Here is a 26422-nt window from a genome sequence, read left to right on the forward strand (position 1 = left end):
AATTAGGACATTGCAACTGAAAGAAACTAGGCATGAATTTGAATTCTTCTTTACCGGACATTTAACAATTTATATGAAATATATCTCTCACTGTTTCACTTGACTGTACTTTCAACACTTTGAGTGTAATTACGACGTATTCCTTCGATCTGGTGTTTACTGTAGATGTGTCACGCCTAATTTGGTGATGTATCCATGTGACTGCTTCTTCTCCATATCATATGATTTCTTGGTAAATCTGTATGGTATTTAACTACGTGACCGACCAACTTTGGCCTCACTCTCTCAACGACCAAAGACTAATGGCTCATTGAGTCTTCTCCATCTCGTTCACACTTGTTGACTCTCGTTGACTGACCGACTTAGGCCTCTGCTTCCAATTGAATAATGACTGACGCTACAAGATACACCCAGCTTATGTAGACGTTAGGTTGATGCACCTACGTAACCTCCAGAAATAACTATAATATACTTCCACCTCGCGACAAGTGTTACCTACAATGGCGAAATAACTTGGAGCGGCCTGGGTTTCTCAAAGAAAGTGAGCTCAGTGCTAAATACTCACGATGACGTAGCCATGACTCTGCATTTACTCCAGCAATATTGCACAATGTAGCAATGTCACATCCACATCTGATAGACAGCAACTCTTACTGTACATGTCTCGAGTGTTATTCTACACACACGTATATATGCATACATTTAACTGCAATCATGCAAGCGACAAGCATTGCAGAATTGAACTGAATAAGAATGATAATACAATAATAGTAATCTCACAGATAAAATAATAATAATATGATCATAAATAATAATAATAATAATAATAATAATAATAATAATAATAATAATAATAATAATAATATCACAGATGAAATAATAACAATAATGAAAATACAGATATCACCTTGTAACGGGATATGAACCGTTACACTACGTAAGATTTTAGCAATATGATCTGTCGTGTTATGCATCACCCCGCCCAGAAACATGGTATCCTTACAACTCTGACTACCAGGGCCAGGAGGATTTGTGAAGTGTCAGCTCTACAAGAGGAAATTAACACCTTGAGAACCACCTTTGAGAGCAACGGTTACAGCAGAGCTTTGATCTCAAGGGTTCTGAAATCGACACATAATTGGACGTCTGTTAAGGAAAAAGATGTAAAAGGAACTGCTTACCTACCTTACATCAGTAGAGTGCATTTATTGCAGATAAAGGTACCCTAGTTATTGGTATTGGTGATGTGCATTCCTTTATCTGTGACCATTTATGTCTTAGTTGTAAAAAATGTCTGTATTAATTTATGGCTGGCCAGCCCACACGTGTGTTAGCCCTGTGTATATAAACCTTTGTGTATGATCTGTATCAGTAAGTTAAGGAATAGAAATTGTAATTTGTGAATTAGGTATCCTCTTTAGGTATTTTTTTAATATAACGGATTTTGTGTAGTTATCATTAGGTTATGTAAGTTTCATTTTTTTGCAAGTTGCTTTACGTCGCATCGACACAGATAGGTCTTATGGCGACGATGGGACAGGAAAGGGCTAGGAGTGGGAAGGGAGCGGCCATGGCCTTAATTAAGGTACAGCCCCAGCATTTGCCTGGTGTGAAAATGGGAAACCACAGAAAACCATCTTCAGGGGTGCCGACAGTGGGGTTCGAACCCACTTTCTCCCCAATACTGGATACTGGCCGCACTTAAGCGACTGCAGCTATTGAGCTCGGTAGATTTTGTTTTTATAGTCATGACTTGGAGAATTGTAACTGTAACATTGAGGCTCTGCGGTAAACTCCTGTAGGCTTTCATATTTCATCTTTGATCCTTTTTCGAAATTAATAAAATAGTGCTTGCTCTGGGTTCACTGGTATCCCGAGTGTGGGAGGGAATCTCTCAATGGAGCACTTACTGAGCCACTGGTTGGGTGATGCTCGTTTCATTATTGTAACAAAATTTAAAAAACATCCTTGGATATCATCGTTTATCTTCATCAAAACCCTTCAGAATTGTTGGACACTGGCCTTGCCTGTTCTATTCCCCTTTTCTGGTGTGTTGCAGTTGCTACAATATTTTTGGTCCATCTGGTGGACATACTACTGTGCCTGTCTAGATGCTGCACTACACTATTTGGTCGCAACAATCCAATACTGGGATCAGAGTTAACGGTATGTTCCTGCCTTTATGTGGTTGGGTTGCAAGTGTATGGGGAGTTTGTTGGCAGACGGCCGGTGTCTACAGCTACCTAAATCAGCGATACCCGAAAGAAAAGGCAGTGGGTGCACATTGACGTTCCTACAGTGAATAGCATCAACATTGTGTGGCGTGTGGCAAAAACTCCAATGAATGAGAAATGTTTGTCAGTTTTCGAGCGTAGCTCAAGTTTGTGAAGTGGAGGATGTGGCAGTATTACGACAGCAGTGGGAATTGATTGAAATTAATTTATTGTTTAAAAATTATTTTTGTTGTTGTATAAGATATTTTGTTTGGACCTTTGAACTTGGAAGAATTAGTTTTAGAAACACTTTTTGTGTGTTGTATCAAAATTATAATTTATCTGTGAATTTTAATATTTTCGTTTCTTATCAAAATTTGTGAAATGGCGTGTACCTAACATGTGGAGTTCTAGAAATGCATATCCTGTTGCGTAAACAAATACTTTTCTTTAATATTTGTCAGCAAGAAAGAAGAGACTTTTGATTGGAGAAAATAAGAGTTCATGTAATTGGTGAATGTGAAAGTCGAGGGTAAATTCCATATTCTGATTGGTTCTCTTTGGTGGTTGCACCATTTCCTGTTTCTGGACCTTACGCTGCTTCTTCGTTCAGAGTGAGATAGGCTCTGGGTCCTTGAGCATCTGACCATCTTAGAGAGTGGACGTACTCTTCCTTCGGTTCCGTCATGGGATACCTGTCCTCAGGGTAAGCACTGTTTCTACGTTTATTTTGTTTTTTAACTTGATTTAAGTAATTCCTTTCCTTATGCAGGAGTTTATCCTCAAGATTCACCTTCATTACTAAAATTTGTCGAAATGACTTAGCCTTTCAGCTAAGATCTTGTACCTTTTGTTTCAGAGGCTTTTTTTTTTATTTTTTAAACCATGTAACTAATAATGTAATTAACTTATGCCTCGGGTTTGCCTCCCGTATTTCTGTGTCACCTTACATAAGTACTTAAGATCTATGCTCATTACCTGAAGTGTTTTAGGTAGTGATGAGAGTTTTCTGTGCCTCTGTGTCAGATCTTAATTCTACTTTGTGTAGATTGGGATTAGCCCTCATTTTAATCGTCATGTATCATTGGATAATTTTACTTCCATTCAAACATGAGATCAAATTCCTTTTGAGCATTGCACATGTCTGCAGGTGTGGTTAACACTTACATTTACCTTTATAAATATCCTTTTTGAGTTTTTGATTTGTTCTTTCTAATATGAGTTTTGATTTGTTTCCTTTTTCTTAAAATAAATGTGTGTGATCATAGGGCAATTACCCTCTACGTTTTCTTTCTTCGCAAAAGGCTATGTTCCATTACCTCTCAGGGCTCTACACCGCTTTCCACATCCATTCTGTAGTTGTCATGTTTCCCAACCTGTTGTTTACATTTTGTAGTGCATCGCTTTTGTTGAACCTTTAGTTTTCTTTTACTGTGTTTAAAATTTCATAACTTTTATTATTATTGTCACCTTATTTGTGTAATCAAGCCATAAACGGTTACAATATCCACCTGATAACACAATCTTGAGTGAGTAGATTCCAAATACATAGTTTGGTTGAAGCAAGTCCAGCAGTTTTTCACTTTTAGGAATATACAGACAGACAGACAGACAGACAGACAGACACCAAAGGGGAAAATTCTACCTCATGTTTCCTCTGTGTTCAGTTACATTAGGTGGGGTTAATTTTCAAGCCGAGCTAAATATTATACATCCTCTGATTTTCTTCTGTTATGGATCCTCCAAATAACTGTAGGTCTGCAACGATGTCAGTCACTGGCTGCAGATCATGAAGCCCGTAGAAAATAGTAATTTTCTCAGTCATTTCAAGAGTAAACAAAATTATGTACATAGGAAATTTTTTTCAAAATTAAGGGTGTTTCACATATAGCGTACAGATTTTTACATATAATCAATAGTGTAAGTGAAAAAAAAATCCTCTCTGGTCTTCCTATAAATCTCCAATCTGTTCAATGGTTTTTAATTGATATCCAATCCAAACCTGCTCCTGGATTTGTAGACTCTAAACATAAAGGTTGGTCAAGATATAATGAATAATGTAAGAGAAAATTGAAAAAAAAGAACTCTTCTGGTCTTCCTATAAACCCCAGTGATTTTAAAATGACATGTATATTAAAACCTGCCCCTGGATGATTAGACTCTAAATATAAAGTTTGCTCAAGATACAATCAATAATGTACGAGAAATTTGAAAAAAAAGAAAAACGCATCTGGCCTCCTTATAAAACCCTCAGTCTGTTCAGTAATTTTTCAATGATATGCATATCGCAACCTGCTCCTGGATAAATAAACTCTACATATCAAGTTTGGTCGAAATCTCTTCAGCTGTTTACAGGTGATGGTGAAACAAACAAAAAAACAAACAGACTTGAAAGCTAAAAATTACAGATATGATCTTGAGTTGACCTGAAATGGATAAATATATTAAAATTGGGAGAAATGACATTACAGACAGCAGACTCCCTATAACTTCATAAGATTTGTCACTTCTATGCTATTAGAATGAGTAGGCGATAACATCCACTACAAATTGCCTCAGACAATGTATGCAAATTTCCTAGCATAACAGAACTACGCAAGCTAATTGGAAAAGTTTGTTTTGAACAACTATACATAAGAGTGAGATAAGAAATATTTTAAAATATCCAAGCTCTTTAGCTCATTTCAATCATGAAATTACCAGAAATTCGCCCCAGTAGGGCAGCAGGCTCACCAGTTACATTTCACAATTAAAAAGGCCTGAAGAGCCTTCAACACTTGCAATCAGCAAAATTAAAATATGGTTTTTATCCTGAAACTTATTTTTTGGTAAAAAATATTTTATTGTGAAAGACCATAGCATGGGAAGAGGTATACAATATTTGATGCTGAATCTTTCATAAAAGAGCAGTAAATATACCAATATACAGAGCCAATGACCTACAGGTTAAGCCCCTTAAAACAATAACCATTGCTCCAATCTAAACAAGGAAACAAAGTAATGCAATAACTATTGTTGTATTTCCTTGAACAGTGTACCTGGCACAGTGGTATAGACATTTCAGATTATCTGTGAGGGTTTCTAACAGAGTATGAGTGGTAGTATTAAAAAATACAAAATGATACTCACCCTCCAGTTTGAATTGGTTTCTTCTGATGGTTCTTTGACTCATAATACTTTTGTAACACTGCAGCACTTTTCTCCTTAAGGCATTTAGTCTCTACACTGTGAACAAGAGGTAGTTTTAATGAAATGAACTCTTTACCAAACAAAACAAGTCAAATAATGATCACCCACCTTATGTATGAATCCAAATATTTTTGGAAAATGTTTCTGGTCAACTTGCTTAGATAGGTATTGTCATTTCCCATATCAAAATGGGATAAATCTTTGGCCAAACTGATAGTCCTGAAATAGGAAACACACATTAAAGATACTGCTATCCACATGTACATCAATCTATTAAATGCAATCATTCCACTTGCCTGGAGTATAAATCATACAAATTCTTCAGGTACTTATCAACAATGCTTCTATCAGCAAGGTGATCATTAATGTATTTCTGCAACAAAAAAGTCTATAGTTAATTATAATTTGGATGTGCATGAAATACTTTTTCATGATGATGATGAAATACTTAGGCCTATAGAAATCAATGGAAAAGTATAAGGTGACTACATTAACTTAAAGTTTGCTTTTGTTGAGGCTATCCTTTCAAATCATTTATACAGTACATATGTTAGAAAATCTAGTTTGTCTAAAAGATTATGATACCAAGAGAAGGTGCAAGGACGCATATAATCAAGCTAAAGTTTGAGTCCATGACAAAATTACTTACATGTAATTTATAGTTTAATCTCCATGTTGATTCACAATGACAATGGAAACTGAAAGGATTGTTCCTCCTAATCAACACAATATAATTTTAAAAAAAATATTTTTAAATATTTTAAAAATATTTTTTTTAAATGTTTAAATAAGAACTAGTTTCAACCCTTATCATTAAGTCATCTTCAGCTGTATAAAGGGTCTCTCCTATAAAACCACACTGTCCAGCAGCATTTTTACACTTGGAGACCTAAACAACTGTACGGGAGGTGTGCGCATAGTTCTTGACCTTGTAAGGAGCGTGTACATGTTTGACCTAGCATCAGTATCCAGTCTGAATCTCAGCCATTAACATGGTGAGACAGTTATCATTGCAACACCGTATTTTCGTATGTAAAAGTTACTTTAAGTACGAGTCTGCTCAACGGGTACGCGATGCATTTGTTAACCAATTTCCTAGTGAAGTGCCACCTTCACGAGCACACATTCACGTAATTGTAAATAAATTTGAAGCTACTGGCTCACAAAATTAGCACAACAAGTAGGGGTTTTGGTTTCTTCTGCACACACAGTTACAAAGCTATTACACATCAAACCATACAGGTTTACATGGGCCCATTGTTTGAAAAACCTGTTAATCCAGCCACAAGTGAGATACTGTGAGTGGTACCTTGCACCACTGAATGATCATTTATTCGACCCAGAGCTTGTGTTCCTTTCGGAATAGGCCTGGTTTCCTATGGAAAATTCTAAATTCCCATGGAGGGAATTAGATATTTTTCTTAATGGTCCTGTGAACAGTCGTAACCCTCGCTATTGGTGTGCAGAAAAAACTAATGGTGTTAATGGAGGATGACACTGCCAGTATCTTTTATAAGGTAACATTTCAGATAAGAGTACATACACGCTTAAAGCAGGGCAGCCGCACGCGACGTAAGTTGGGCTGAGGCAGCTGCTGCAGCACAGAGTAAAAACACCACACGCTTGGTCTGAGTTTATAAGAGACCCCGTAGATAAACATATGTAATCTCATAAAACAAATTAGCACACCACATTAAAAGGGTTATTTAACAAACATATAAAAAGAAACATATAAAAAGACATAACAAATGATGACAAAATTTTTAACGTAGTTTTCGACATGTTGTTCGAGAGGACTTTGTAAATATTTGTAATTAATCTAAAAATTCTAATCAGTACTGATCTATGTATTGAAGTCTATACGACTTATTTATATAGTAATTTACATAACTAAATAACAGTATCGTTTCATTGTAGTTTGTGTTGAACCCTACAGAAAATTTTAATTGAATTATTAAAAATATATATGGATCATGGTGTGGGTTACTGTAGTCATATCCTAGTTCATGAACCGTGGGCAACGACTGAGTGGCCTATTAAGTGGTCATGAGAGTCGGGATTGCAGATGCTATGGAATGGGAGTGGGCATCTCCGACATATTCTGAATTATGGCTCTCCTTGTGCTCAGGCGGCTAGGACTATGCAATCCACCGGTGGTCCCTAACCTGTTAGAGGACAGATCATCACTTGGACTATGTGTAAGTAAGGGTAGAATCCTGCTTCACAGAATTTTTCATCGAACAAGCCCAGGAAGTTTTTTTTTTTTTTTTTTTTTTTTTGCTAGGGGCTTTACGTCGCACCGACACAGATAGGTCTTACGGCGACGATGGGACAGGAAAAGCCTAGGAGTTGGAAGGAAGCGGCCGTGGCCTTAATTAAGGTACAGCCCCAGCATTTGCCTGGTGTGAAAATGGGAAACCACGGAAAACCATCTTCAGGGCTGCCGATAGTGGGATTCGAACCTACTATCTCCCGGATGCAAGCTCACAGCCGCGCGCCTCTACGCGCACGGCCAACTCGCCCGGTTCAGGAAGTTTTAAGCAAGCCTCGGGCCTATGGAAGTAACGGAGTTCCACTCCCATCTGACAGGTGAGGGACTCCTTGGAAACAACTTGGTGAAAGAAATGGAATTCGAAGGGAAGCTATCAATATCAATGGGGCTTATGGAAGAAAGAAAGTAGAACTGGCTGAGTCAGCAAAGAGGATGCATCTGAATATGTTAGGAGTTAATGATATTTGGGTAAGAGGAGATAACGAGGAAGAGATAGGAGATTATAAAGTGTTGTTGTTGTTGTTATTATTATTATTATTATTATTATTATTATTATTATTATTATTATTATTATTATTATCGCTAGTGGCTTTACGTCGCACCGACACAGATAGGTCTCATGGCAATGATGGGATACGAAATGCCTAGGAGTTGAAAGGAAGCGGCCGTGGCCTTAATTAAAGTACAGCCCCAGCATTTGCCTGGTGTGACAAGGGGAAACCACGGTAAACCATCTTGAGGGCTGCCGACAGTGGGATTCGAACTCACTATCTCCCGGATGCAAGCTCACAGCCGCGTGCCTCCAACCGCACACCTAACTCACCCGGTATTATAAAGTGTACTTGACGGGTGTTAAAAAGGGAAGGGCACAGTGTGGGGTTGGGCTGTTCATCAGGAATACTATTGCACGCAACACTGTTTCTGTTAGGCACGTAAATGTTATTAGCTATAAATTTCATTTTTGTTCCGTATTGATATGGCCTGCCTGCTTCCTCCAGCAAGTCAATGCTTGTTCTACAACAGCCATTAGAGATTTACTTCTTTGCCTCAGGTCCAAAGTCAACTTAAAGACATCATATTGTGACAAGATCATAACCTTAATTTTTGTTATATATATTTTTATGTTATAATTATTTCTACAACAATGTCCTTGTCTGGTATACATATGTTTTAGTTATCACTTAATTTGCTTAATTTTTATTTGGCTGAAGATGGCCACTATGTGGCTGAATCTAGTTCCATGACTTATGTAATATCATTTACTTGATATATTGTATTGAAAAGGTCAATTTATTCTTATAAAGGCACGTAAATGAGCAAATGATGTGGGTAGATTTGGTGGTTGGAGGAATTAGGATGAAAAATGTCTCTGTGTATTCACCATGTTACGGTGCAATGAGGATGAAGTTGACTAGTATTATGAAACATTGAGCGACATCGAGGTCAGGGTGCACAGCAAGAACAGAAGAGTGCTAGTGGGCAATTTCAATACGAGAGTTTGAAATTGAACTGAAGGATATGGAAGGGTGACTGATAAATGTGGGGAAGATATTGTACCAGGAAAAGTTGATTTCAAGAGCATGAGGTCTTTCTGAGGGGTGCCTAGTCCTTAGGAAATGGTACAGAGAGGGAAGATCGCAAGGCAAAATAATAGATATTATATCTTTCTTTCCTTTATTCAATCTCTGGGAGGTCACCCTATTATATCGCCGAATCATAGATATTTACTAGAAAATAAATCCCAATTTCAACAACAGAATATCGAAAATCAAGTTGATCAAGTAAAATTCAACTGAATAATGTCTTTCTCACTCAGTTATGTCCACCATAACTCTCATGGCATAAATTAATAATAAAGCATGTTGTAAGTAAATAAGAAATCCTGAAGTCTTTTCTACTGGCACTTGCGATTTCTGATTACGTTTTCTACATAAATTAAATAAAGTAAATTTGGTAATTCCTTCTTGTAAACACATCAAACTCAAATATGAGGCACTTGAAATTAAATCTGATCTTCTAGTATAAAGTTCTGAGTATTGTCCTATTTTTCTTTGTAACTTATTGTACACCCTATGTAAATATTGTAAATTGAGAGTTTATGATACACTTTCACTATGAATAAAACACTCAACTGATATCCTAAAGTTCCGATAAATGAGAATATACGACATTACGAAAGCACACAGTTATTTGGAAGTCTGTCCTTACTTTAAGAGTTGTAAAACATCAATTTTCCAAGCTCATGAAATATTAAGTGAGCCTTTTCATATTCTTTGTCACTAATGACACTGTTTATAAATGTTCTGTTCAAAGTTAGAATTATGTTTCTGAATGGAAAAAGCACTGATATCACCTCACATACGCCTTCTTGTTGAGCTCGAACAGTTGAATACTGCTCTGCAAGAAGCAATCTGGAACTCAGCTATCAGCAAACACCACGATGTTCCATAGTACCACGTCCCTGGAACTGTCCCTTGTAGTACCAAGTCCACGTTGATCTGCATCAAATCTCCATCGATTTACGTCGATCTCTGTTGTCTCAAGTCAGGGTTTCTCATGTTACTAAAAGAGTGGCTTTAACACGAGAAAGTCCAACTGACTAGGTTAAAATGTGCACCAATTGATTTTGCACTGTTAGAACATTATCACTGTCTCATAAATAATCACCATTCACTGCGTGAGAAATACGTCGGAGCACTGTCTATTATTGTAAATCATGATAATGAGAAAATACACTTCCCTGCACGGTTCATCTTGACACTTACTGCACACTGTTTGTATTGAAAAAAAAAAAAAAAACCTTTCATTCGAAGCACAGTTTATCATGGCTCACTTTCACAGCAAATAAATAAATAAATAAATAAATAAATAAATAAATGGCTCTCTCTCGCAATATCTCGTATGTTCCTTCTCACTATTAGTTCTACAAGCATTCATGTACGAGTCCTATACTTCACAATATCACTGAATTACGAAGTTCATTATACAGTCTATCCACACGGGTTGTTTTAAATGGTACAGTGTGTTAAGATGATACGCAAACAGTCTTTCAGCAAAATTAAAGTGTTCTAGGCTCTGATAATACTCAAAATAGTCAATGTGTTGCGACCTACACTCACGATATGCTGAGTTGAAACAGTTCAAGATCATTACAATTTAAAGTAGCCTTGCTAACTCCAAGTTTGTTATAATTATTCACACAAAAATTCCGATATTTGTCAAGTTCAAATATATGTTAAAAATTAAATAATTGAAAAAGAGGTTCAACCTATTCAATACATAGGAAAGAAATGTAGTGATTACATTTTTATTTAATAGTAAATATAAATGGGACCGGTTTCGACCCTAGTCCAGGTCATCGTCAGCCGTAAAAACATGTAAAACAATGCATATGAAAAAGAAAAAGAAAAAGATTAATTAAACTCTGGATCGGTATATGAAACAGTACGTAATATTAAGAATGGTAGTATGGCACACGCAATGATAGGCGAAGTCTCACAATGTTTATGAATATTGGAGAACAGTCAAAAGGGTCAGTTTCCACACTCTGTCAGGCACAAAGTCACAACACTATCAAATAATATATGAAGATCATAAATAACTTGAAGTCGCAGACGAATAGATTTGTAAAAGCAAACCGCCAGCTCCCGCTGATCAGCGCGGCACATTCAAGGTCATGCGCTGCGGTCTCGAACGCCAAAGTAGAATGGAGAATATCCTGAAGGTCCAGTATTTGTCTCGGTTGCGGGAAGGTAAGTACGTGTATATAGAAATATACAACGCAAATCAGTATAATTGAATGAGTACTTGTGCTCCTGCTAAGTTCTTGGAAAACAGTTGACTTGAAAAAACAATTGTAAAGAGAAAAAAATATAGTAAAAAGCGCAATATCGGAAAACAAATGAAAACTTATATGCACAGTGCGCTATTTTTTAAATTGAAAAAATTTTAGGTCATGATTGAAGTAGTCGAAGTTGGCGCAAGACAAGAGTTAAAATTTGAAAGAGGAGAACCGAAATGAAGGTCGATGGTTTTTTTTTTTATAATAGAGAAGGTAGAGTAAATTAACAGAGGAAGAGTGATAGTGAAATAAGAGAAAGAATATAAGAAATTGAAGTTAGATGGTATTGAGGAAGGATAAGATAGGGAAATGAAGGAGGGGTAGTTTAGGGTGGGTTAGGAGGGTGGGTTATTGGAGGTAGAAAATGTGGGTGGGAACTTTGTAAGGCATGGAAAATAGAATTGGGGTTTTGGAATTTGGAATTTTTGAGAAGAAGAATTAGGAAGTCAAAAAGGATATTGGGTTTTTCAGAAATGTCGTTTAAATTGAAATTAGGGTTGAAGTACTGGTCAAGGTGGATAAAGCAATTTTCAGTAATGTTTAAGAGGGGGCCTTTGTTAATGATTTTAAGTATATTCATGTCATTGTCAATACTGGTGAAACTATGCTTGGAGTCTTGTATGTGCTGTCCTATGGCGGAGAATCTGTTGTATTTAATGGCGTTGACATGTTCAGAGTACCTGATATTGAAGTTGCGGCCAGTTTGTCTGACGTAGGAGGAATTGCAGTTGTTGCATTTGAATCTGTATACACCAGATTTAGAAAAAGCATTAGACTTATTTAGAGATTTAGAGTTGTATAAGATATCAAGATTTCTATTGTTAGTTCTAAAAGAAATTTTCATGTTATGTTTTTTAAAAATATTAGTTATTTTATAAGCATCCTGAGTGAAAGTGAAGGTGGAAAAAGCAGTTGGTTTTATTGTGTCTTTAGATAAAGTGGTTTTTGGACGGTGTTTGAATTTGTTGATGATGCGGTTTATGAAGGAGTTGTTAAAGCCATTGAATTTAGCAATGTTGCGGATGGTGTTTAATTCATTATTTAAATCTTTTTTGGACATAGGGGTGTTGAAGGCATGAAAAATTAAGCTGTTATAAGTAGCACGTTTATGAGCTTGGGGGTGCGAAGAATCTTGTCTTACTGTGGTTGCTGTTTGGGTTGGTTTTCCGAAAATTTTGTAAGATAAAGAAGAAGGATGTCTAGTAATGGTTAGGTCTAGAAAATTAAGAGTTTGGTTGTGTTCTGATTCGAGGATGAATTTAATGTTAGAGTTTAAGTTGTTGAGATGAAGAAGTGTAGAGGCTGCGTTGGTTGAATCCTCATTTAATATTACTAATGTGTCATCGACATATCTCGCCCAAAAGAGGATGTTGGAGAAATTATTATTATTATTAATTCTTGTGTTTTCTAAGAAGTCGAGGTAAATTTCAGCAAGAATGCCAGAAGCTGGTGAGCCCATAGCTTGTCAATGGTGTTGTCAAAGGTAAAATAATTATTGTTGAGAACTAATTTTAAAATAGACATGAATTCTTGAATTTCAAGTTTACTTAGGTTATTGAATTTGTTTAGGTTGTTGTTTATAATGGGGAATAATTTTGAAATTGGAATACTAGGGTACATGTTCACAATGTCAAAAGAATGGAGAGAAAAATTTGGTTGGATTTCAAAATTCTTTAATTTGTTGATTAGATCAGAAGTGTTTTTGATAGATTTGTTGGATAAAAATCTATAATTTTTTAGTAAAAATGTTTGGATGAATTTAGAAGTGTTGTATAGGGGACTGGGTCTGTAATTGATTATTGGATGGATGGGAATGTTAGTTTTGTGAATTTTAGGGAGGGCTTTGGCAGTGGGTAGTCCTGGGTTCATGTTTATTAATTTAATTTTTCTTGATCTGTGAGGAGAAAGGAAGCGTTTTTTAAAGTATGTTTGAGTAGGCGTTGGATTTTTGTGGTTGGGTCTTTTTTTACTATAGAGAAAGAAGGGTCACTGAAAAAGTTTTTGGTTTTATCTAAGTAGTCAGTTTTTTCCATTATGACAGTAGTGTTGCCTTTATCAGATTTGGTGATAATGAGATTATTGTCACTGATTTTCTTTTTAAGATCTGAAATGATTTTATTATCTTTAATTAAATTATTATTATTATTATTATTATTATTATTATTATTATTATTATTATTATTATTATTATTATTATTAAGAAAAATGTTTTTGTTATTGTTAATGAAGATTTTTTCTAGTTTCCTTTTTACTTCATATCTGATTTCATCTTGTTCATCTGTTGGCATTTTGTTAATGGCTATTTCAGATTCAATAATTACATTGGTGGCTACATTGAAAGTGTTGAGATTGGGCCAATTGTGTTTGAGGCCCTTCGAAAGAATTGAGTTTTCAACATCACTCAGAGTTGTTTTAGATAGATTTACGATGGGAGGATGGAATTGTTCAATAGTTTTGGAGGGTGTGTTACGGTTCTTAAACTGGAATTCATGTGAAGAAGAGTTGTTCTTAAGAATTTTGAGTTTTTTCTCTAGGGTTTGTTGTTTGATTGACAGTACATGAAATAACTTATTGTCTACTTGAGTTAGGAAGAGGTTCCATTGTGCACTCGGGAGAAGATTAGCAATTTCTAGATGTGTTTCGTATAATCTGTTGTTTAAAAATGATTTTTTCTTGTATAAGAAACAAATTTTGTTTTTTACCCAAATTTTGTTGGTTATTCTTTGGGTTTTTAACATGCGAGGAGAAGAAATGTTTTTTCTGGTACAACTTTAAAGAAATTTGGGGGTAAGATTGTAGGATATGCATTGTTTCAGGAAGTCGATGTCTTTTCCTAATTTAGCGATCTTGATCTTAAGGCCCATGTAAGAGAAGGCTTTTTGTTTAGCATGGTTAGCTTGTGCATTTAAAGATAAAAATTTCATTGTTCCGTATTGAAAGTATTAACGTTAGAAATTAAATAATTGAAAAAGAGGTTCAACCTATTCAATACATAGGAAAGAAATGTAGTGATTACATTTTTATTTAATAGTAAATATAAATGGGACCTGTTTCGACCCTAGTCCAGGTCATCGTCAGCCGTAAAAACATGTAAAACAATGCATATGAAAAAGAAAAAGAAAGATTAATTAAACTCTGGATCGGTATAAGATGAAACAGTACGTAATATTAAGAATGGTAGTATGGCACACGCAATGATAGGCGAAGTCTCACAAGAATTAATAATAATAATAATTTCTCCAACATCCTCTTTTGGGCGAGATATGTCGATGACACATTAGTAATATTAAATGAGGAATCAACCAACGCAGCCTCTACACTTCTTCATCTCAACAACTTAGACTCTAACATTAAATTCACCCTCGAATCAGAACACAACCAAACTCTTAATTTTCTAGACCTAACCATTACTAGACATCCTTCTTCTTTATCTTACAAAATTTTCAGAAAACCAACCCAAACAGTAACCACAGTAAGACAAGATTCTTCGCACCCCCAAGCTCATAAACGTGCTACTTATAACAGCTTAATTTTTCGTGCCTTCAACACCCCTATGTCCAAAAAAGATTTAAATAATGAATTAAACACCATCCGCAACATTGCTAAATTCAATGGCTTTAACAACTCCTTCATAAACCGCATCATCAACAAATTCAAACACCGTCCAAAAACCACTTTATCTAAAGACACAATAAAACCAACTGCTTTTTCCACCTTCACTTTCACTCAGGATGCTTATAAAATAACTAATATTTTTAAAAAACATAACATGAAAATTTCTTTTAGAACTAACAATAGAAATCTTGATATCTTATACAACTCTAAATCTCTAAATAAGTCTAATGCTTTTTCTAAATCTGGTGTATACAGATTCAAATGCAACAACTGCAATTCCTCCTACGTCAGACAAACTGGCCGCAACTTCAATATCAGGTACTCTGAACATGTCAACGCCATTAAATACAACAGATTCTCCGCCATAGGACAGCACATACAAGACTCCAAGCATAGTTTCACCAGTATTGACAATGACATGAATATACTTAAAATCATTAACAAAGGCCCCCTCTTAAACATTACTGAAAATTGCTTTATCCACCTTGACCAGTACTTCAACCCTAATTTCAATTTAAACGACATTTCTGAAAAACCCAATATCCTTTTTGACTTCCTAATTCTTCTTCTCAAAAATTCCAAATTCCAAAACCCCAATTCTATTTTCCATGCCTTACAAAGTTCCCACCCACATTTTCTACCTCCAATAACCCACCCTCCTAACCCACCCTAAACTACCCCTCCTTCATTTCCCTATCTTATCCTTCCTCAATACCATCTAACTTCAATTTCTTTTATTCTTTCTCTTATTTCACCATCACTCTTCCTCTGTTAATTTACTCTACCTTCTCTATTATAAAAAAAAAAAAAACCAATGACCTTCATTTCGGTTCTCCTCTTTCAAATTTTAACTCTTGTCTTGCGCCAACTTCGACTACTTCAATCATGACCTAATTTTTTTTCAATTTAAAAAATAGCGCACTGTGCATATAAGTTTTCATTTGTTTTCCGATATTGCGCTTTTTACTATATTTTTTTCTCTTTACAACTGTTTTTTCAAGTCAACTGTTTTCCAAGAACTTAGCAGGAGCACAAGTACTCATTCAATTATACTGATTTGCGTTGTATATTTCTATATACACGTACTTACCTTCCCGCAACCGAGACAAATACTGGACCTTCAGGATATTCTCCATTCTACTTTGGCGTTCGAGACCGCAGCGCATGACCTTGAATGTGCCGCGCTGATCAGCGGGAGCTGGCGGTTTGCTTTTACAAATCTATTCGTCTGCGACTTCAAGTTATTTATGATCTTCATATATTATTTGATAGTGTTGTGACTTTGTGCCTGACAGAGTGTGGAAACTGACCCTTTTGACTGTTCTCCAATATTCATAAACATTGTGAGACTTCGCCTATCATTGCGTGTGCCATACTACCATTCTTAATATTACGTACTGTTTCATATACCGATCCAGAGTTTAATTAATCTTTTTCTTTTTCTTTTTCATATGCATTGTTTTACATGTTTTTACGGCTGACGATGACCTGGACTAGGGTCGAAACCGGTCCCATTTATATTTACTATTAAATAAAAATGTAATCACTACATTTCTTTCCTATGTATTGAATAGGTTGAACCTCTTTTTCAATTATTTAATTTTTAACGTTAATACTTTCAATACGGAACAATGAAATTTTTATCTTTAAGTTCAAATATAGGCGAAATCTTATAAGTCTTATGACTTTGATGTTATACACACGATAATTTCCTAAGTTTGAATGTCTGACGAATTGCAAGTCCCACAATTTATAAGTTACTTACTGGTATTCACAGAAACTAAGTGTCAACTTGCTGTCAAAATTATCTAAGTATTATGATGTCCGGCAGTATGAATACTGAGTTCGACTAGTCGCGTGCAGCATGACATGCGAGCCAGCTGTGAAGAATGTGAACTGAATTGCCACGGTCTGGTCTGCTGCTTATATTCCGTATGACCCAAGGTTGCTTGCCACGTCAGTGGGGGAAGTGTGATTCCTTTCTCGTTTATATCTCTTGAATGCCGTGATGGATTTTATTGAAATCGACATATGTTTACGTTCAGAACATGAGCTACATGATGATGTATGTCTCATTTCCATAACTTTATCGCCTAAAAAGTTAGACATTTTCCTTCAAGTACATTTGAGAGAAAGGCGCACATGTGGCAATGATGTCATCCGCAGGTTCATTGCTCATCACGTGTCCAGCTCGCCGCGAGGAGCCTCGTACCGCGCTCGTACAAGATGTCGGGCATACGAACACGTAATATTGCCGTCCCATTTCCATATATTCCGGCAATTATAAAACAATGTACAGGGTTGGAACAGTTGCTGGTACATATTCCTCCCTCCTCGAATTAAGAAAATTCAAAGGATTTTCTTATCTCAATTGCCTATCCTCCTTGTGAAACATATTTCTTGAAGTTGACATATGGGGTGACACATGGCAAAATTATGCCATCATTCTTCATCTGACTAATCAATGCCCTTGCCTCATCTCGATATTTCTCAGGAACGGGATATGCTTTCCGTATATAAGGAGAACTATCATTAACATTGAGGTGATACTCAAAACCTTGAATTTCCCCTGGTTTCTCATCAAAGACAAAAACTTCTTGTCTAGCCGAATCAAGCTTTGCTTCGAGTTCTGACTCTTCAATTGCATGGTTACGGATCCTAATAAAGAAGCGCCGATAACGGAACATGCATCAAATACGGACATTCCCTCGTCCATTCCAGGGTTTCCCATTTTCAATAGATTTACCGCGGCTAGCGCATCCTCGCATTCAGAGGGCTTATCCATGTCGCTACTGGGTTCTTCAGCAGGGGTTCCCTCTTCACGAATTTCCGCATCATAGCGATCCACCAGCTGCAATTCTACAGTCTCAGCGTTGCTTAAACTGACAAGATTCAATTTGTAATTTATGGTTCCCTTATACTTGATCATGAAGTCTGATCCCAATATAACACTGAAATTGAGACGTGAAATGACAAGAAAAGTATGTTCGAAAAGTCTTCCACTTATATAAAATTCTATAAATGCTTGTAATTTACACTTAATGTTGCGATCAGGTACCACACCTCGAACCTTCAGTTGAGCTACAGACATTAGTGAGACAGTGTCTTTCCCCAAACAATCTACGAGTTTGTCCGAAATAAGCGAAGCTTGGGCACCGCAGTCAACCAAAGTCATCACATTAAGGTTTCCGACTCGTATAGATATGACTCTTAACTATAGGCCTATCCTGAAATTCATCCTCAAATAATAATTCAGAATCATCGATGTGCCAGTACTGTACTTCTGTAAAACAAATAACTTTATGATCGTCCCCTTCTTCGTTTTCAGGCAATCTCCAATTTAGTTGATCTGAGTTTTTTTTTATTGCGCCAGTCGATCTGAGGTCTTTGTCAGTCTCTTCTTGAATTCTTACAGGCTTTTGGTGTTCCAATGATGTGGCTCCCAAGTCCTCATTAGTTCTGTTCCTGTCTCGAATATATTCTCTAGTTTCTTTCCATCTATTTTCAAGATCTTCCCTCCGAGCACTTCTGGCTTCTTTGGAAGTTAATTCAGGTTTTCTCCACGGTGGTCTCGTTCTGTACGTAGGCTGTCACTGGTCCGGTTGTCTTTGGAATTTCCTAAACCTGGGAGGAGTACGTGAATTATTTACATTTTCCTTCGGTGTTGTTTCTTGATTCGTAGTCTGCACCTTGGCTGAATTACTGGATACCCCTTTAAGTTTTGTACTCTTTGGAATTGACTGCGTATTAGCTGTGTCTAGTCATCTCAATATAGCATCCAACTGTTCAAGTGTTTGGATGTTTGCTGCCACTAATATTTCCTGTACATGGGACGGAAATTGAAGTGTCATTATTTGGATAAGTTCTGGGACCTGTAGTGAAGGATCCAGATATTGCATCTTCTTTAATTGCATCAAACAATAATCTGAGTATCTAGATGTATTCACCGATGTATTGTATTTCCGCGAATACAACTGCATTTTCACAAGATGCTGTGTCTCTGTGTCCTAAAAACAATTTAATAATGCCTTTTTTAAATCATTATAGGTCTTGAAATTGTTCTTAAAGGATATGAACCAAGATAATGCCCTGCCTTCCAACAATTTAGATACTGTGCGTAACTGCCTATCATGTCCTATGCGATTTTCTTGAAAGAAATCCTTAACATTTTGAAGAAATTCCCTAGCAGTATACTTATCTCTACCCGAAAATTTAGTGGGTTTGTCATCTTGAATTTTAATGAGTGTTGTGGTGTTAACTAACTCTCTAGATGTACCTGGACTGGAAATAAATGACGAGTTTTCTCTTAACTTAATCGAAGAGACTTCTTCTGTAAGGGTGTCTACTTTTATCTGAAATGTGTTATCAAGAGTTTTAATTTCAGATTGTAAATCAGTTTTCAAAGCTTGAACATCCTTACAGAAGGCGGTGAGTTGTGTGTGGGTGCTATCCATTCGACTCTTGAAACGCTTGTCCATTTCGGCTTGTGTGGATTTCATAAGTCCCACTTCAGTATTGAGTTTGCTGACATCCGATTTGAACGAGTCCCTAAGGTTCTCCTGGATTTGTGCCATTTTTATTTGAGCCTGTGAAATATGTCCATGAGATTCTTGAAATTCGGCTCGAAGTTCTTTTAACTCCGTAGAAACGGATTGAACATTTTTGAGATCTTGACCAAATGAGTGAATAACTTGACCTTTAATTTCTTCCTTCAATGTTTCAAGATTCTCTACGAATTGAGTTTTTATTTCTCCTAACTTGGATTCAACTTTGTCACTGGAATCTTTGAGCCTCTTTTCTAAATTAGCATTTGCCTCACAAAATCTTTGTTCGAGATTAGCAATTGATTCAGCAAATTGGTTAATAAAGGATTTATCTGCCTCTGCAAATCTTTTCTCTAAAGAAGCTTGTGCTTCATCGAACCTTGAGTTAAGGTTATTAGCTAACTCTTGCATTTTATTATGAGTGGTTTTTATCTGTTGACCTAGTTGTTGACTTAATTGTTTGTTAGCCTGATCAACCCTAGCATTTGATTTCTTGATTAGAGTATTTAATTGTGCGTTTGATTGATCTATTTTTGTATTTTGACCGTTAATACTAGTACGAAGAGCTTCAATTGCTGCTAATATATTCTCCATGATGAAACTGAAAATTAATTATGTATTCTGAAGATCAAAATTGCAATTGGCTGTGCATAATCTGGCAATGCCTGTGTTTCCTAGCGTTGTCTAAAGAAATTCACATGCCATTTCGCATATCGTATTTCAAAATATGTTATGCTACAGTTTATCACGTAAAGCTTAAGTATAATTTTATTCAATATCCTGTTATTTTTCGTGCTATAACATCCAGCACAGTTCCTATTGAAATCCCTAAGTTGGCCTTCATTTATTATTACACACGGGGTGTCGCTACGCATTTGTTGCTAGCGTTGTGTATCTCCTTCCGAGGCCGCTTAAGTTGGCCGCCATTAATACCTTCCCTCCTCTCTGTACCAGGAAAAGTTAATTTCAAGAGCATGAGGTCTTTCTGAGGGGTGCCTAGTTCTTAGGAGATGGTACAGAGAGGATCGCAAGGCGAAATAATAGATATTATACCTTTCTTTCATTTATTCAATCACTGGGAGGTCACCCTATTATATCGCCGAATCATAGGTATTTTTAGAAAATAAATCCCAATTTCAACAACAGAATCGAAAAATCAAGATCAAGTAAAATTCAACTGAATAATGTCTTTCTCACTCACCTCTGTCCAACATAACTCTCACGGCAAAAATTAATAATAAAGCATGTTGTAAGTAAATAAGAAATCCTGAAGTCTTTTTCTACTGGCACTTGCGATTTCAGATTACGTTTTCTACATAAATTAAATAAAGTAAATTTGGTAATTCCTTCTTGTAAACACATCAAACTCAAATATGAAACACTTGAAATTAAATCTGATCTTCTAGTATAAAGTTCTGAGTATTGTCTTATTTTTCTTTGTAACTTACTGTACACCCTACACACATATTGTAAATTGAGAGTTTATGATACACGTTCACTATGAATGAAACACTCAATTGATATCCTAAAGTTCCAATAATTTGAGAATATACGACATTACAAGAAAACACAGTTATTTGAAAGTCTGTCCTTACTTTAAGAGTTGTAAAGCATCAATTTTCCAAGCTCATGAAATATTAAGTGAACCTTTTAATGTTCTTTGTCAGTAATGACACTGTTTATAAAAATTCTGTTCAAAGTTAGAATTATGTTTTGGAGTGGAAGAAGCCCTGATATCACCTGACATACGCCTTCTTGTTGAGCTCGAACAGTTGAATACTGCTCTGCAAGCAGCAGTCTGGAACTCAGCTATCAGCAAACACCACGATGTTCCATAGTACCACGTCCCTGGAACTGCCCCTTGTAGTACCAAGTCCACGTTGATCTGCATCAAATCTCCATCGATTTACGTTGATCACCGGCGTCTCGAGACAGGATTTCTCATGTTACTAAAAGAGTGGCTTTAACACGAGAAAGTCCAACTGACTAGGTTAAAATGTGCACCATTTGATTTTGCACTGTTAGAACTGATTATCACCGTCTCATAAATAATCACCATTCACTGGATGAGAAATACGTCGAGCACTGTCTATTATTGTAAATCACGATAATGAGGAAATACATTTCCCTGCACGGTTCATCTTGACACTTACTGCACACTGTTTGTATTTTTTTAAAAATAACCTTTCATTCGAAGCACAGTTTATCATGGCTCACTTTCACAGCAAATAAATAAATAAATAAATAAATAAATAAATAAATAAATAAATAAATAAATAAATAAATAAATAAATAAATGGCTCTCTCTTGCAATATCTCGTAATGTTCCTTCTCACCATCACAGTTCTACAAGTATTCATGTACGAGTCCTATACTTCACAATATCACTGAATTACGAAGTTCATTATACAGTCTATCCACACGGGTTGTTTTAAATGGTACAGTCTGTTATGATGATGCGCGAACAGTCTTTCGGCAAAATTAAAGTGTTCTAGGCTCTGAGAATACTCAAAATAGTCCATGTGTTGCGACCTACACTCACGATATGCTGAGTTGAAACAGTTCAAGATCATTACAATTTAAAGTAGCCTTGCTAACTTCAAGTTTGTTATAATTATTCACACGAAAATTCGAGATATTTGTCAAGTTCAAATACAGGCGAAATCTAATAAGTCTTATGACTTTGATGTTATACACACGATAATTTCCTAAGTTTGAATGTCTGACGAATTGCAAGTCCCACAATTTATAAGTTACTTACTGGTATTCACAGAAACTAAGTTTCAACTTGCTGTCAAAATTATCTAAGTATTATGATGTCCGGCAGTATGAATACTGAGTTTGACTCGTCGCATGCAGCATGACATGCGAGCCAGCTGTGAAGAATGTGAACTGAATTACTACGGTCTAGTCTGCTGCTTATATTCTGTATGACCCCAAGGTTGCTTGCCACGTCAGTGGGGGAAGTGTGATTCCTTTCTCGCTTACATCTCTTGAATGCCGTGATGGATTTTATTGAAATTGACATATGTTTATGTTCAGAACATGAGCTACATGATAATGTATGTCTCATTTCCGTAACTTTATTGGCTAAAAAGTTGGACATTTTCCTTCCAGTACATTCGAGAGAAAGGCGCAAATGTGGCAATGACGTCACCCGCAGGTTAATTGCTCGTCACGTGTCCAGCTCGCCACGAGGCGCTTCGTATCGCACTCTTATAAGATGTCGGGCATATGAACACATGTTATTGCTGTCCCTTTTCCATATATCCGGCAATTATAAAACAATGTACAGGGCTGGAACAGTTCCTGGCACAATATGTAAGCTAATAGGGCTAGAGAGTGTTTGCTGGACTCTGTGCTAGTATGGGATATCGGTCTCAGTATGCGATTTTTCTTTTTTCTTACGAAAGAAAAATATCACATGAGAACACGTTTACTTCTTTGTGTAACAGCTTTATTGACAATATGATACATATTATAACCTTCTAATGGTCTCCGGATCAGAGATAGAGGAACCATTGAAGGTTATGAGAACGAGGAAATCAATGGAAATTATACGATAGTATACGTCCAGCTATTATATGTCCAGTCACCATACACCCAGCTATGTCTGTAGGCTGAGATAACTCTCTCATTTGAACAGAAATGTTGATGGAATGGGATGAATGCATAAATCCATAAGCTCAGAACCCCATGATTTTTGGATAATTATGTCCAGATGCATATTATCTAGTATTCAAGCAGAAACCAGTAAATGAAAAGATCACATATCAGCGGGAGAATAAATCAACTCTTTATATGCAACATTTTGGTCTAGCAATGACATAGTGGAGGCCATGGAATGGTTAGAATGATGCAAATTCAGTAATCAAGAAGGCGTTTGTGAAATAATCATATGTTAAGAAATAAAGCGAATAGTTAAGCGAGTTGCTTTGAGTGCCAGGCGTGGTCTTGACTAGAGGATCTACTCATGATTGGCTGGCCAGGATGAATCCAGACGTGTCATGTGAGAGGAAGGGGAAAGCTGATGTCTATTTAGGCATGTGAGGATACACTAAGGGATGACGACACTGTACGGGATTGAAGTAGTGCTGACACATGATACGGGAGTGAAACTTCACAATATGGTACTGGAGTGACACTTCTGCGCTATACTGGACTGGACTTCAAACGTTTGTGGAGCATAGTCTTTTTATGTTTGTGGAACGTGACTGACCTATGAACTGCGGAGTGCTTATGCAATGGGTATTGTATCACTTGTGGCAGCCTGGTATTATAATGTTGGTGAAAGCTATCTCAGACTTTCCATACTTTATGTTCAGGAACGACAAGCATGTGTTGTTCAAGTGAATATATCTTTAAAACAAGTGTTAGAATCAGTGAACAGTATTATGAGGTACAGTATCTGTGTGATATAATACAGTATTATGAGGTACAGTATCTGTGTGATATAATAAGTGCCAATTATGAGAATCTACAAGTTGTGCTGATACACAGAGACAGTGAAGGGTACTTATCTACATATATGTGCATATAAGTGCAAAGATGTCGAAGGCTGTATGGTCCTGGGAAAGGTAGATGCTGCATACAGGAAAATCAACGAAACCTTTGGAGAAAGGAAATCTAGGTGTATGAATATTAAGAGCTCAGATGGAAAACCACTTCTAGGGAAAGAAGACAAAGCAGAAAAATGGCAGGAGCATATCCAACAGTTGTATCAAGGTAAAGATGTAGATAATTTGGTTCTGGAACATGAAGAGGCTGTTGATGCTGATGAAATGGGAGACCCAATTTTGAGGTCAGAGTTTGACAGAGCTGTGAGTGACCTAAATAGGAACAAGGCACCTGGAATTGATGACATTCCCTCTGAATTACTGACTGCCTTAGGAGAAACCAGCATGGCAAGGTTATTTCATTTAGTGTGCAAGATGTATGAGACAGGAGAAGTCCCATCCGATTTTCAGAAGAATGTTGTTATACCTATTCCCAAGAAAGCCGGTGCTGATAGGTGTGAAAACTACCGCACCATTAGTTTAGTATCTCATGCCTGCAAAATTTTAACACGTATTATTTACAGAAGAATGGAAAAACAAGTTGAAGCTGAGTTGGAAGAAGATCAATTTGGCTTCAGAAGAAATGTAGGAACACGTGAAGCAATCCTGACTTTACGTCTGATCTTAGAGGATCGAATCAAGAAGGACAAGCCCATGTACATGACATTCGTAGATCTAGAAAAGGCATTCGATAATGTTGATTGGACCAAGCTATTTATGATTCTGAAGATGATGGGGATCAGATACCGAGAACGAAGAATTATCTACAATCTGTATAAAAATCAGTCTGCAGTGATAAGAATCGAGGGCTTTGAAAAAGAAGCAGCAATCCAGAAAGGAGTGAGGCAAGGCTGCAGTTTGTCCCCTCTCCTTTTCAATGTTTACATAGAACAGGCAGTAAGGGAAATCAAAGAGAAATTTGGAAAGGGAATCACAGTCCAAGGAGAAGAAATCAAAACCTCGAGATTTGCCGATGATATTGTTATTTTATCTGAGACTGCAGAAGATCTCGAGAAGTTGCTGAATGGTATGGATGAAGTCTTGGGTAAGGAGTACAAGATGAAAATAAATAAGTCCAAAACAAAAGTAATGGAGTGCAGTCGAACGAAGGCAGGTGATGCGGGAAATATTAGATTAGGAAATGAAGTCTTAAAGAAAGTAGATGAATATTGTTACTTGGGTAGTAAAATAACTAACGATGGCAGAAGTAAGGAGGACATAAAATGCAGAGTAGCACAAGCAAGGAAGAGCTTTCTTAAGAAAAGAAATTTGCTCACTTCAAACATTGATATCGGAATTAGAAAGATATTTTTGAAGACGTTCGTGTGGAGCGTGGCATTGTATGGAAGTGAAACATGGACAATAACTGGCTCAGAAAGAAAGAGAATAGAAGCTTTTGAAATGTGGTGTTACAGAAGAATGCTGAAGGTGAGATGGATAGATCGAATCACGAATGAAGAGATACTGAATCGAATTGGTGAGGAGATCAATTTGGCTAAATTTGATGAGAAGAAGAGTTAGAATGATAGGACACATCTTAAGACACCCAGGACTTGTTCAGTTGGTTTTTGAAGGAAGTGTAGGGGGTAAGAACGGTAGGGGTAGGCCAAGATATGAATATGACAAGCAGATTAGAGGAGACGTAGGATGCAATAGTTACGTAGAAATGAAAAGGTTAGCACAGGATAGGGTGGCATGGAGGGCTGCATCAAACCAGTCTATGGACTGATGACTCAAACAACAACATGTGCATTATTCAACGGACTAACTGGAAATGGTGGCTTAGTCCTCGCTTTCGTTTTCCCACTGTTTACACTGTTATTATTGTTGCTGTAAATATGGAGTCATCCAGTAATATTTTGTGTGTATATTATATGTACATTTTGGTGTGTTGATGAGGTGCTCATGCACAGATTTTATTGAAAATATAGCAGTTAGTTTAGAATCGGTGGAGTTATTGATGAACCTAGGTGCAGTTCCTACCTATTTAGTCATTTTTTCAAAGTTACGTGAGGCCTAAAGTAGATGTACCAGTACACAGCTTTTGTGTACACGCCCTGGGAGAAAAAGAATTATCATCATGCTCTATTAAAATTCGAGGGATCCATTCTGGTGAACTCTGGAGCCCATACAACGGACATTTTGAATAGTTAATTTTATAATTTTTTTCAAGTATTTTATTAAGTTTTTGA

At 36.5% G+C, this 26422-nt stretch overlaps 1 protein-coding gene across 4 annotated transcripts in view; it reads right to left on the reverse strand.

The window, feature by feature from the left end:
• Sec10 (Exocyst complex component Sec10) overlaps positions 1 to 26422 on the reverse strand; it is a 324790-nt gene that overhangs the window by 141675 nt on the left and 156693 nt on the right. For all 4 annotated transcript variants that reach the window (XM_067137790.2, XM_067137791.2, XM_067137794.2 and 1 more), the window contains exons 8-10: positions 5699 to 5775; positions 5511 to 5621; positions 5343 to 5438 (exon numbers count right to left, since the gene is read on the reverse strand). In XM_067137790.2, the coding sequence (XP_066993891.1) occupies positions 5343 to 5438; positions 5511 to 5621; positions 5699 to 5775 (284 nt within the window). The remainder of the gene's footprint in view (positions 1 to 5342; positions 5439 to 5510; positions 5622 to 5698; positions 5776 to 26422) is intronic.

Source organism: Anabrus simplex, chromosome 1 (genome assembly GCF_040414725.1).
Source record: "Anabrus simplex isolate iqAnaSimp1 chromosome 1, ASM4041472v1, whole genome shotgun sequence".
Taxonomy (NCBI): Eukaryota; Metazoa; Arthropoda; class Insecta; order Orthoptera; family Tettigoniidae; genus Anabrus; species Anabrus simplex.